The sequence below is a fragment of the Pipra filicauda genome, unplaced genomic scaffold (genome assembly GCF_003945595.2).
Source record: "Pipra filicauda isolate LSUMZ 115617 unplaced genomic scaffold, ASM394559v2 scaffold73_size2923735_pilon, whole genome shotgun sequence".
NCBI lineage: Eukaryota > Metazoa > Chordata > Aves > Passeriformes > Pipridae > Pipra > Pipra filicauda.
In genome coordinates, this window is record NW_024104909.1 from 154,232 (window position 1) to 168,195 (window position 13,964).

General features: G+C 44.0%; 1 protein-coding gene across 5 annotated transcripts in view; it reads right to left on the minus strand.

Moving 5' to 3' along the window:
- Positions 1–13,964, minus strand: part of DNAAF8 (dynein axonemal assembly factor 8) — a 92,788-nt gene that overhangs the window by 52,148 nt on the left and 26,676 nt on the right. For all 5 annotated transcript variants that reach the window (XM_039389559.1, XM_039389558.1, XM_039389561.1 and 2 more), the window contains exons 11-13: positions 10,349–10,540; positions 7,780–7,935; positions 3,067–3,261 (exon numbers count right to left, since the gene is read on the minus strand). In XM_039389559.1, coding sequence (XP_039245493.1) covers positions 3,067–3,261; positions 7,780–7,935; positions 10,349–10,540 — 543 coding nt within the window. The remainder of the gene's footprint in view (positions 1–3,066; positions 3,262–7,779; positions 7,936–10,348; positions 10,541–13,964) is intronic.

Here is a 13,964-nt window from a genome sequence, read left to right on the forward strand (position 1 = left end):
GCATATCCCAGTTATTAGAGTTTGGGATGTGTGAAAGGCAATGTCCCCACAGCCACAGGCTGAAGAGAGTTGGGTGAAAAGCTGAGGTAGTGGTAAGTAACAGTCCCCTGAGCGTGACTCCCTTAGCATGGAAGTCAAATGAAGTTATAGTAAAAGACAGTGGAAGATGCTGAAGGCACCAAGGCTGTGCTGCCTGCCAATGAAATAATGTCACAGCACTCAAACTCTAAAGCTCAGAGTGTTCTCATTGAGCTCATGCTGAAACACAGATTTACAGACCTGAAGGATCTTCTGGAATTGCCTCCCACTCCCTCTTCAGAGGCTGCACACAGAGCTCAGGCAACCACATCTCTAAATCAGGTCCTTTAAGTGCAACAAGTGTTGCATCCAGGCTCTGCTTTTCCCTGGCATCCACGGGGATTTGGATTTCATCAGCAATGTACAGCTCTTCTTGACTACATGGTTCTTTCAGTATTTGAAATAAAACTTGCAACTTTCAAAGCTTGTGTTTGTGAGGCTCCTCTGCTAACACAGTTAATGTCAGCTCCAGCAGGGGAAACCCAAAAGTCTGAAATACCACAGGAAAGAACTGCTCTACTTTCTGCCAGCCTCCTCCCATCCATCAGCCTTCCTGTTTGGTCAGTCTGTGCTGGCTGATGGTTTTGGCAGGACTGAGTGACAGTATCAGCTCCCTGGACCCAGTCCTGGAATTCTTAGCTATGCTTAGCCAGGAAAAAAAAAATTAAAAAAAGGGGAGCTTTGCTTAAGTGAAAAGCAAGGAGGGAACTTTGTGTAGACCTGCCCTTAATCATTACTATTGTCTTAAAAGAGAACACACAACCCTCATGTCAGAGCAGGGAATCTACTAAAGGAGCAGCATGTAGGGAACTGATCACCTGGAGGTGCAACAAAATGGATTTTCTGGAACTAAAAGTAAAAAATCTCATCACTTGAGGAAAAAGGGGGAACCTCCATCCCTAAAACCCTCACTGACCCACACAGCACTGCCATGCCCTCACTGCTCTGTCCTGGCAGGCACCCACACAGGTTGGGAGTTCAAGGAGATGCTCTGGAAGGAGACCAAAAGATGGTGAGCAAATATCCCAGTGTAGGGAACAGCTGAGGGAGAGGAAGAGAAGTTCAGTATGGAACAAACAGGCAGAGGAAAAGCAGCATCAACACTACATATATTGCCTGTATCCCTAAGGTTGATGCATCCTAAGGCTTAACAGCAGAAAGTACTTTTATTTTATGCTAATATGAAGGAATCCTCTTTTTGCTGACAAGGGACCTTGCATTAATAACTTCCACAGGGATGTTGTCACTCCTAACCTAACCTGGGGTTTAATGACTGCATTGTTCCATCAGCCTGGCACGATTTCTGTCTTTAATCTACCTGGAGCAAAAGGAGGTACTTACTGAATGCTTCTCCACATGGGAGCAGGTTCTTTGGTCTGCTTATTTTGCATACACTGCCTCAAAACAAACATAAATATATAAAAAGCAAAGCATGGATCACTGGCTTTGCACCAAACCTTCAAACCAATGAAGTTAAAAGAATATGATATTGAATTTTCTATGCAGCACTTTTTGGTTGTATTTTAATGACATTTGGGAACATTCTCAGTTGGTACCACTTTGTAAAGCTTCAGGGCACACATCAGTGGTAGCTGCTGCCTGCTGTGAGTGTGGCTCATTGAGCCCTGCTTTGAAAATCGACTTTTCTGCTTCAACAGCTATAAAAAACGTGGCTGCCCCTGGAAGTGTTTAAGCCCAGGCTGGACAGGGCATGGAGCAAGGTGGGCTAGTGGAAGGTGTCCCTGTCCATGGCAGGGGGTGGAACAAGATGAGCTGTAAGGTTCCTTCCAAGCCAGCCCATCCTGTGATTCCATGATTCCATGATAAAGGCAGAACGTGCAGTGGTCTCAGCCTAACTCAGGCCTGGGAACCTGGGTGGCACAGAGGACTTGAACTTGAGAAGTGAATGTGGCTTTTAAATTGACTTCAGGTTTTCTGTGGCATCAAGGCAAAGATCCACCCCCAGAAAGTGTCTGCTATCTTGCTGTTCAACTCCTAATGACTTATAATTCCCCTAATAAGGGATTTGCATAAAAGCCCTGACTGTTTTAAACGATGCCTTGGTTTATGCCTTAAAAGCTACTGTAGATTTATCTTTTACAAGTCTGTCAGGCTGCTTTATGGCACTTGCTTCTGCTTGAAAGCCACAGTGACTGCAAATCAACAACACTAAGCCTCCTTTTCCTCCACAGAAAGTGGGATAAACCTTTAGGTAAATTGCTAAGTGCACTGTTAAGCCCCTAAGCTTTACGTTGATTCTCACAGAGCCACAGTAATCCTCAAATCTGGTTGAAATTGCAGAAAGGTTCTCCTGCCACGTTATTTTCAAAACTAAAAACTTCACTGTGTAACTAGAATTGCAGGTTTTGCCATTCCCTGGAATTGTGTCTCAAGAGTTTTGTCGATTTAGAAATGTTGGGAAAAGACCACGATTGTGGTGAAGTCATGGGGAAGAAACAAGTAGAACATTCCCTCAAAAGATACAGAAATCAGGCCATATTAAATTGGCTTTGAAAACCCACTCTAAATATTTACACTAAGGTAGGAAAGTTTGTAAAGGCCTAAAAGCAAGCTTGGATGCCCTTAAGGAATAAAATCCCCCCCTAAGTATAATGAATTCTTGTGACATTTCATACACTTGAATATTTGTTACAGAGCACTTGCTAAGCTGAAAGAGGTGAAAAGTTAATTATTATTCTACTTATATACAGCAGAGAGTATTCTTGCAGACAACTCCAGGCAGGTAAGAGATTGGAAGCACTTGATTTTGAGGTTTGCTCCATCCTTGTAACCCACACACTTCCCTGGAAATCTACAGATACTAAAATCACAGAATCATAAAATATTCTGATATTAGAAGCATTTGTTTTCAAAGTCTGCTTAAATACTTTGCTAAAGGAAACAAGAATATCTGTTAACACTGAAAGAACAAGTTTTACTGGACCTGAGAAAACAATTACCAGAATTCCAAGCTTTTCTGTTCAGTACCTGAGGGTCGGGATTAACAGCAACAACGTTACTGAGCAGGACAGAGGGAATATCATGAAGAAGTGGACACAGCTGGTTTTGGAAGCAACTGGCCAGTTCTGCCCTCCACCAAATAACATCTGGAAGCCATGTAGAGGCAAGAAATGCAGAAATCTTCTGGTAAAACACAGATGGTCCTCGTAGATCTTCTGTGTTCTGCAAAGAGTCAATGGTTAAAAATCAGTTGGTGGTTGCCTTAGGAGCTCTCTCTCTGTACCTTGCACCTGGAACAGCTCCTTCTTTGTCTGCAGCCATCCCAGACTCCAGTTCCACACAGCTGCACTTCAGATTCTGCAAACCAAATCCCTAACATAACACCCCACAGCCTCCCAAACCATCACACCCTGCTCATGACATCCATCAGCTCACAAATACTACTCCAAGGCAGATTACACCACACTTACAGAGGGAGAAAATGCCAGAAATAGGACCATAAAACAGCTCAGTACAATGAAACATTTATTTTCAAAGGGTTTCATAGGGATATGAATGAATATATTAACATCCCATCCCTGGCCCAAGGTCAGGTTGGATGGGGCTTGGAGCAACCTGGTCAAGTGAAAGGTGTCCCTGACGATGGCAGGGGGTGAAACAAGATGAGCTTTAAGGTCTCTTCCAATCCAAACCATCTATGATTTTTTTTTTTAAGACTGAGACTAATATTAATACACTGACATTGAATACCCCACTGCTAAATTACAGTTTTCCATCATTTAACCTCCCCTCTAAGCCTCATTGTTCTTCAGGTTGGTTCTTAATTAGCAGAACTTTCAGAGAACAAAACTGATGACCTCAATGAGACCTAATTAGAAATAAACAGACAACAATTATGCAAAGCATCTTCTTTCCACCAGCTATTGAAAGGAAGTGATGGTTCCGTCCTTCTCTGAGCTGGGGCAACCTCACCTCGAGTGCTGGGGGCCACAATATCAGAAGGATCTAAAGCTATGGGAGAGTGTCCAAAGGAGGGACACAAGGATAGGGAAGGGTCTGAGGAGTGGCTGAGGGTACTTGGTCTGCTCAGCTGGAGGAGACCCCATCAGGGTCTGCAGCTTCCTCAAGAGGGGCAGTGGAGGGACAGCTCCGATCTCTGCTCCCTGTGACAGGACCCTGGAGTTGTGTCAGGGGAGGGTCAGGCTGGACATTAGGAAAAGGTTCTTCCCCCAGAGGGTGGTTGGGCACTGAACAGGCTCCCCAGGGCAGTGGGCACAGCACCAAGGCTGCCAGAGCTCAAGGAGCATTTGGACTACATTCTCAGGCACATGGTGCGACTCCTGGGGATGGTCCTGTGCAGGGCCAGGAGTTGGACTCATGGTCTTTGTGGGTCCCTTCCAGCTCAGAATATTTTATGGCTCTATGGTTACTGCACACAGAAAGTGGAGCCCAAGGAAGAAAGGTCTGCAGAAAAGCCCCAAATCTAATGACTGTGAGCTGTTCTGAGCCACCAGAAGATGAAGTGACAGACAGGAGCCACAGAGCTCTGCACAGTGCCAGCATGCCTAATTGGGAATGCCTGGAAGATTCTTAGAAAGCAGAGGCTTTACAAATCTAATTCCCATCAGACATGCTTGGAACTGCAGCTTGTCTATCAGCAAGCAGGGATTACAAGAGGTCTGTATTTAAGCATTTGTTCTGATAATAAGAAACCAAAACCATGCAGGGATGTTCAAATCTGCCTCATTTTTATTACCTGTTTGGGGAAGGGCAGAATAAAAATCCCCCAAACTAAAACCCAAAAAAACAATAAAAATGGGAGGAAACAGAACTACTGGATATAGGAATAGATGTCATCCTAGTTGAATAAGCCAAAAGGCTTATTGATCTGCTGAGAACAGGAGCTTTTGCCTGGAGAGACCACTATTATACTTCCTTTTATAACTGTGGATGGGAAAATAAAATGTGATAAATAATAGAAGACACACAGATGACAGTAAATAAGAAGTTGATGGCTCAGAGCCCCCTTTTGGGGGTTGAAAATGGACTCTGGCTTCTCCATGTTAAGAACATTAAAATATCAATTTGTCATAATATTAAACATTTACATATACTAGGTATGTCTCATTTGCATACATTCCTATGGCAAACAGATGCAACAAAAGCACCTGGAAAGCCGTCACAGTTTGAAGGTAAGCCCTCATGAGTGGTTCTCTTTGTGCCCATAGGAGACAACCGGAACAAGAGCCAGTAAGTGCCCCAACAGAATTTTGTTACTCAACCATTAAATCCCTCCACATTAACAGTACAGTGAGACTGAGGACTTAAGTGTAAGGAAAAAAATCCATCCCGTTTCTCTCCAACTGTAGCTGAAGCTGCCCAAGGGAAGGAACAGCAAGACAGGACCACTTGCTGTTATTTTTCTTGTCTCTGCTGTGGCTGACATTTGGACTTGTGTTGTTCCTACCAGCTTAGATCTCTGTTGGGGAAAGCAGCAGCTTTACAAATGCCTCAGGAAAGCAAAATTAACAAAAGTCAGTGGAACCACAAAGGTAGAGCCTCTAACGAGAGGAAACTGAGTTACACCCACAGCTCTGCTTGGGGGAACTGTCCCAATACCTGCAGGTCACAGCTGAGGTGACCACTGACAGGACCCAAGGGAATGGCCTGAAGTTGTGGCAGGGGAGGTTTAGGCTGGATATTAGAAAGGGGTTCTTCCCCCAAAGGGAGGTTGGGTTGGTGGTTGACCAGGGCTGACAGAGCTCAAGGAACATTTGGTTCTGTGCAGGGCCAAGGGTTGGACACGATGATCCTTGTGGGTCCATTCCAACTCACACATTCTGTGATTCTGTGAGTTTTTTATGATGAGGATGGTGGTGCTCTGGCACAGGTTGCCCAGAGAAGCTGTGGCTGCCCCATCCCTGGAAGTGTCCAAGGCCAGGTTGGACGGGGCTTGGAGCAACCTGGGATAGTGGAAGGTGTCCCTGCCCATGGCAGGGGGTGGAATGAGATGGCCTCAAAAAGACCCCTTCCAACCTAAACATACCACGATTGTATGACATGGACTGGAGGAACTGTACAGTTTGTTCCACTAACTTGTGATTCAACCCTCCCCAGCTCCAACCAAAGGCTCAGAGCAGCCTGAGTCCAAAAGTTCATTCAATTGTGTATCACTGCTCATATTTTGAACATACGCAGTGCTCAATAATTTTGCTGCTTTGCCCAACCCCTCACCTGAAACCAGCAGGGAGCAACCAGGCAAGCAGCAGGTCAGTCTCTGTTCCTCCATTTGCTTTGCTCCACAGAGGAAACATCTTGAATTCAGTTGCCTGAGACTGAAATCAGCATTAAACCTTTGTCCAGTCCAGCAGACTGCCTGCTCTCATCAGCCTCTGCCCATGGGCACTTCTGTCCAAACACTAATGCTTATTGTTTTGGGAGTTTTTTGGCAGTTGTTTTATTCATGACATTTTGGTGCCAGCATCAATCATTTACTTGCAGGAGTACTGGAGCCACAGCTGTCAAACTCCAGGCTTTATGATACATCATGGCAAATTCAACCTTTGCTGCTCACAGGCAAGGGAAGAACTCTTGCTGCAGCTGAGTATGGGAAGTTAATTGAGCTTTTAAAACTTGTTTACATCTTCTATTCCATTTAAACTTCACACGATGTGTCCAGCAGGTATAATCCAGATACCTGGGGGTATATCTGTTAACATGACTGAGGTGTAACAGGCAAAAATAGAGTAGAAATTCCACTGTTGGCTCACTAAAGCCACAAGTATTGCTTTGAGCCCCCTGAGAGGAACTCAGCAGCCTCAGCAGAGCACAGGGCAGCACCTCAAAGGATACTCAGTGATAGGACAGTTGTTCAAGCAAGTGGTTCTCAGGAGATCTGGGGTACACAAAGATTGTTGCTCCCCAGATATACCTGGGTACACTTTCCAGTAAGAGTCAGCTACACTCCATAGGTAGGATAGGCATTTATACCAGGCAAGAGTAGCAATAACACCTACAAAACTGTCTCCAAAAAAGAAATAGGAACAAGATGCTCAGAATTCCAACCTGTATTGTATCAGCTCCATGAAAAGACAGAACCAACAAACCACAGCCCACAGCTGCTGTTATGTAGCTCTGCTGTCTCAGGACACAGATTCATATCACGCCCTATATTCCATGTGCCACCTGCATGTGCTTGTGTGCAAGACCTTCCAGCTTGGTGTTTTATTGCACAATACAGGCCCTGTTGTCTTCCAGACTTGAGGGAACAGAGTCTCAGGTCGTGCTTCCAGGCCCTGATTCCTGGGAGCCAAACAGCAAGACAGTATTCCCTCTCCTATGCCACACTCTTCACATGGTTAAAGTACAAGAGGAAAAACCATTATATGTCCCAAAGATGTGTCTCTGAAGCCAGTTAAATTTCTGCAGTGTGAGGTTACAGCTAATGAGCAATAGAGAAAAAAATTATGCCATAGAGAGCTGGTTTCTTGTCTGCACGAAAACTAAATTCAGCAGCACTGAGGACAGTTTGGGTTGGCAATTAGCTGTAAGCAATCTTTCAGTTCCCACAGTACTGGGCTGGTCCCCCACTCCAATTTAGAGCAGCACTTATGCTGCTCTCTCCTGCCTTGCTGAAATTTGAGCTCAAACTGGCATATGCAGGGCTGGTGCTTAGTCAAGAACACTGGTACCTGCTACGGCTGTTGTGCACAACCAGCAGGTGTAAATGCTGCTACTCACTTGTGTCTCGTGGGTCCTGGGGCAGCTCTGGGCTGAAGACTCATCTGCTGGGATCAGACCAGCCCAGAGGGCCAAGCCTTCCTCCCTCCAGGCCTGCTGCAGCCCCACCACCTCAAACGGAGCTTTGGGGCCATTGTTCCTTTTCAAAGGAGGCACCTGTAAAGCCATTGGAACAGAATTTGACTTTTAGATGGACTGAAAAAAAAAACCCTTTATCTTTTTCTGTTGCTTTTGAGTAGAGCCCCCCAACATACAACAATCCAGGGAGCACTCTAGCTTGATTAGTAGATTAGCTGTGGTTTAGCCAGTAGAAAAATCAATAAAGACCAAATTGTGCGTTTTTCACTATGTGACAGCAAAAATGCACATTATTTCCCTAGTCCAGCAAGGAGTGAGAACAGAGTCCCTGGCAATGTTGCTCGGAACATTCCTGTCAGAGCAGCACCATGAGTGCCTTCATCAATGATAAGGAGATCAGTCCCAGTTCAAAAATCAATGCAAAGTGATGATATAATTCCAAGTAGCTAATGGAGGTTTCCCTAATAAGCCTTTCTTTTCCCCATTGGTGTTCACTAATAGCCCAAACCCCATCAATCCCCATCCACTGAATCCCCTTTCAGTTTGACTGAGGTGAGTTCTTTTTGATGGATTTTTTTGTGCACACGTGTGTGGGAGGCAAACATCTTATTTTCCACTATACACATCTGATTTTAAAAAAACAGGCTAAGAAGTGACTTCTGCCAATCCCAAGATGAACCCTGGACATAACTGATTATTGTAAATACCACAGAAGCAGGGTTCCAGCAGGAGAGACCACTCCTTGGCTCTTAAGGCTGCTCAAAGTCAGAAGAAACATGATACACTTTAACATGCAGAATACACGAAAAACTTTATTATAGGTTAGAAAAAAGACAGGAGCGACACCTGAAACAGAGTATGGAGGCACTGGAGCATCTGCAAAGCAGGTGAAAGAGGGCAGAAAGCCATGGGAAAGCCAGGCACAGGGAATCAGCAAAGCCAGGAGAAGGGAAGAGCAGCCCTGTGAGGCAGAGATTCCTGAACCAGAACACACTCTGGATGAAGAGACAAGCAAGTTTGAGCTACAGGACTGGAATTCCTTCTGGTGGATAAGTGTTGTTCTCACACTTTATACCACCACCACAGTCTGTAGATGGATTATCAGCTCTGCTATTTACTGCACATATAAGCCCAAACTATTTACAGTGAGATAAAGGCCTTTAGAAATATGTTCTCAACACAGGACCTGGGTGGATTTTCCAGGTCAGCTGGGTCACTCAGAACACCAGTACCCAGCCCTTGAGTGCTCTGAGCACTGGTTTCACATGGGAAATTCTGCAGCAGCTCTGCCACTGGGGAATGTTTTCACCTGGAGGATGCTCTCAACTGGCACCAACCAGCACATCTCCAATGAAATCAATAAGGATATGCTGATTTACACAAGCCAGGGAATCCGTGGAATTACATAGATTACCAGATAAGAATTTGGTCTAAAAAAGCCCCAACATTTTCAATTCTTCCAATGAAAGAAATACAGAATTTTCCATTACTATGCAACAGCTGTTTGAGAATCTGTGTGCAATAAATTGATGGATTTAACCCCCATTTCTCTTTGGCACAAAGTCCATCTCAACATGTGACCTGACACTCAGCAGAGTGACACTGAGCCCTGGAAGCTGAGATATCCTTTGAGGCTTGGAGAGAGCTACTACACCTCAGAGTTCTGGTTTTTTTAAGGGGAATAACACAGGGGAAGCAAGCTCACACTGCAGCTGGTCATGAGCTAACCAGTCTCTGAACAGAAGACCCAGGCTCTGGGGCTGTTCCAGTGGTGATTTTCATTAGCACTGAACTAACACTAAAGAATGTTAGCAATGTTTTAATGGAAGCAGGAACATCATTAACAATTAATTCTGTTTAAGTGGAGTTTAAGTGATTTAAAAGCCTGGTGCAGGCTGGCTGCTCAGGGTGAAATCTACCTTGACTGCATGGATCAGTATTGGTATCCCAGGGAAAAGAGCAAGGCCAGAATGCAGGGTGGGGAGGGAAAATACACATTGCCTGTTTTCCTAGGGGTTGGATGAGGAAGGAGAGAGGAAGAGGTGGCTTTTCAGAGGAGAAAACCACATGAACCAAAGGACAATTAAGATGAAGTAGTCCCCCACTTGTTTACAGCCCTCTCGACTACCAGAAAGGATCTATTCTTATCTAGAATAAGTGGTTAGAAACAGGCACCTGTATCCATCAGCTTCTTTTACCAAGGACAAAAGTCAAACACTTCCAGCAGCCGCTTTTAACAATTGTGAGTCTGGCCCAACAATTTTTTACTTCTTCATGAACTACAGACACAATGCAACTCCCACTGACTTCAGAGAGACTTTTATTTACTGACTCTAAGGTGAATTAGAACAGAATTTCCCCGTTGTTCAGCCACTGTTTTGTAGCTGTTGTAAAGAGAGGAGATTTCAAGAGTGATTATATATTCACTGGAGGTCAAAACACAGCCTTCATCACTCAGAACCTTTTGTGCCCTGGCACTGCATGTACTCACCAGAGAGAGCAGCCACGTCACGAGGGCCTGGTAGATGTTGGCTGCTCCCAGCACCTTGTCAGGCACCTGCCCATCACACTGATCTGTGGCCACTTGGCCACAGCTTGTCAGCCTAACAGTCATCAGCAGCACCTCATTCTTCACACTCTGTGGGCCAGGCAATGTGGCAATAGCTGGCAAATAAGAGGCTTCCTGTCAAAAAAAAAAAAAAGTATTAAAATGGAAGTAATTTGGATTACTGGAACTGTTTCATCATCGAGAATTAATTACATTTGCTGCCATCATAGGAGAGGCAATTAATACCCGAAGAGCATTTATCAAAGAGCCATAAAAGCCAGGTCATTCTATCAGTGACACCTCCTTGAGCACTTTGGTTTTTCTTGGACAGTAACACACTGCTTGGTGAATGGAAGGTTCCGTGGTCACAGCTGGAAAAGTATGATTGAATTTATTCTGTATTCTTTAAGATTCAGTGTTTTGGCTTTTCTTTTTTTTTTTTTTTTTAATCCCTGAAAAGCCTTCAAATAAGCCTGATAGTGTGAAAACTCATGATTTTCTGCTTCACCTACCATTCCTCATTTCATAGATGATGTCCCATTTAAGTGAACTCACCTTCTTTCTTCACTTTAGTATTGATACTTGGTTATTTAAGATGCAAATTCCCACTCCTCTAAGAGATCTGTTCAAGAACCAACTTCAAGCTTGAATTGTAGACTTACAGTTTTTTGTCCTTCCAAAGATGCAGCAGCTACAGCTTGTTCTTCCTATCTATGTTCAATTTGTTGCTCCTGACATTTCTTTGGTAATTTAAGAAGCTAGTCTCTAAAATCACAAAGATTCTCTAGTCCACTTAAGAGTACTGCTCCTCAACATTTATGATTATAAAATCATGGAATGGTTTGAGTTGGAAGGGTCCTTAAAGCTCATCTCATTCCACCCCCTGCCACAGGCAGGGACAACTTCCCCTAGACCAGGTTGCTCCAGGCTCCATCCAGCCTGGTCTCATGTTTTCAGTTGCTTCCTGTAGCAAATAATGAGGATGTCTGCCCACTCCTTTACACTGAATTAACCTTAATTTGATTTACCTGAATTTACTTTGAAAGCAAAGTAAGCTAAATCCAATTAAAGCCACTTTAATTCTGAATTAAAACGTCCACAAAGGTGTATAATGACTAATCCACTTCACAAGTTAATGGAGCTTGACTTGTGTGTGTTGGTCCTCAAATCAGACAGCTGCTTAAAATAGTTCAAAACCCAAAAAACTAATAAAAATCCCCAAGCAGATCTACTGTGTCACCCAGTGTTTTGCTGCCAAAACATCTGCCACAGGCTCAGCACTGCCTACAAGCACCAAACAAAAACTGCAATTAGTAATAAAGGAAAAACAGTCACACCAAAGTGTCTGATGCTGCAGAATAACATTACTAATGCTACTATTCCTGGAGAGCCAGCAGAATTCCTCCAGGCTTTCACCCCACTTCCTCTGAGGAAGAGGAACCTGGAGATCATCAAGAAAAGATGACCTTCTCTACTCTGTATTGGAGAATTGATTCTTTTTTCATCTCTCAAGGGTGTGGGGATAAATAAGAGGAGGTAACTCAAGAGCTAATGCTAAAAACACTATCTACTACTAATTTTCCAGCAGGAAATTTTCAATTATTTCAAATTTGCTTAGCTCAGCAGCAAGGGAGGGCTCAATAGGTTTTCTGACAAAGATCAGGTAAGAAATCTAGTTATTGAGGTTCCTTCTGAGTGAGGTACTGAGCAAGGTTGGTCCTTCCCTCTCCTCCCTCTGCCAGTTTCCTCACCCCAACAAGAATCTAGGTGTAGAACTCAACCAATAGCAGAAATATTAAGTCTAATGAACAAAAAAAGGGAACTAATCCTGTTTAATTCTGGGTACAAATTGCTGAAGTAAGATTCAGTGCTTTCTGGGTTTATCTCCCCACAGCACTGCCCAATTTACCCAGTTTACCTATGAAGAGAGTTTCATTTGCCTACTTGTTCCACTGGCTTTTATTTGTGACAGTATTAGGCTATAAAAAGATTAAAATTACTCAAATGCTGGGATATTTTTGGCTTCTCTGGCTGGAATTGTGCTGTCAATCAGAGACAGGCAGCTGACTGTAGTGAAGGGCCAACGATTACCAGAGAGTAAATAAGATAAAATTTCCTTTTTCCACACACTTGCTATTTTATTTTGCAATTATAGTTTATGGTGTTAAAAGTTGCAGCTCTTCAGCTCAGTTTTCCAACCACTCTCAGCTCTGGCCTTTTTTTTTTCCACCCTGCTATAACAGTGCAAGTAGGAGCAGTAACTACACCAAGCAGGGGAGGAGGAACCTCTTCAAATGCACGTGGAAGTGATGAAAAAGGAATTGCTAGATAACTTAAGGGTAACCACACACTTCAGCCTTCAGCTACAGTGGCATTGAACTTACACACACAGAGGCACGATGGCCTCAGGCTGAAGGAGGTCGGGGGAGATTAAGTGTTAGGAAGAAATTGAGGGTGGGGAGGCCCTGGAATGGATTTCTCTGGGAAGCTGGGGCTGCCCCATCCCTGGAAGTGTCCAAGGCCAGGCTGGACAAGGCTTGGAGCAACCTGGGCTAGTGGAAGGTGTCCCTGCCCGTGGCAGGGGGTGGAATGAGATGAGCTTTAAGGTCCCTTCTGACCCCAGCCAGTCTGCAATAACCCCAAAGGAAACTACTATTCAGAAAAACCCAAAATGTGAAGACCCCTGTACAGACAATCATTTTTTTAAAGTAGCATTTTATCTCCATACTATTATAATTTTTAAAACAAAACCCAGAGATCTACAATCACAGCAAGCCAAAACTTAGTGGACACAAGTTTTCCAGCCAGACAAACATCATTTTGTTTCTAATAAAATAGCTCAAATTGGTTAAATGATGCCTTTGTTGATTTTTTTTTTAAAAGAGTAGAGGGCATTGCCTTTGGACAGAGAGCTGCTAAGATGTGGAAATACTATCAAAGCTGTGAGAGGTTGGAATGACCAAGGAGCAGCTCAGGAGCCAGGGGAGCTTGGTGACAACTTCACAGAGATTTCCCACAAGAATCAACTCACCCAGTCTGAGGGCTTGCCCCAGTGGCAGGAGAGGTCAAGAAGAAGCCATTTTTTTTTACTTTAACAGGTATAGTCTCTCCTTTTCAGGTAAAGAAAACTTGCATATTCCCCTTCCAGCTCCTTTTCCAACACTAAGTGATGCTAACACAGAAGCCAGGCATCATAGCCCATAAAATACACTCCCTACTACATTGAGTAGAGTCTGCAGCAGAAAGACCTACATCCAAACATCCACCACATGGAAAATGGAGATAAGTTATACTCACACAGTCTCCTCCTCCTTCATCAGAGGGGGGTGAGTGAGGGGGAAGGGGAGGAATAGGAAGACTCTTACTCTCATTGGCTGGAGACTTAATCAAAATAATTGTTTTCAGCCATCTCTAAATTTATCCTTCTGTGTCATCTGCACCCTCGCCTGGATCCCAAATTTAAGAGGCAATCCTTGATGAATGGCAAATCACTGCCTGCAGGATCTTTTGCCAAAGGATGCATCTGCTGGAGGTTTGTAAATGTGAGCTGATTTCTAAG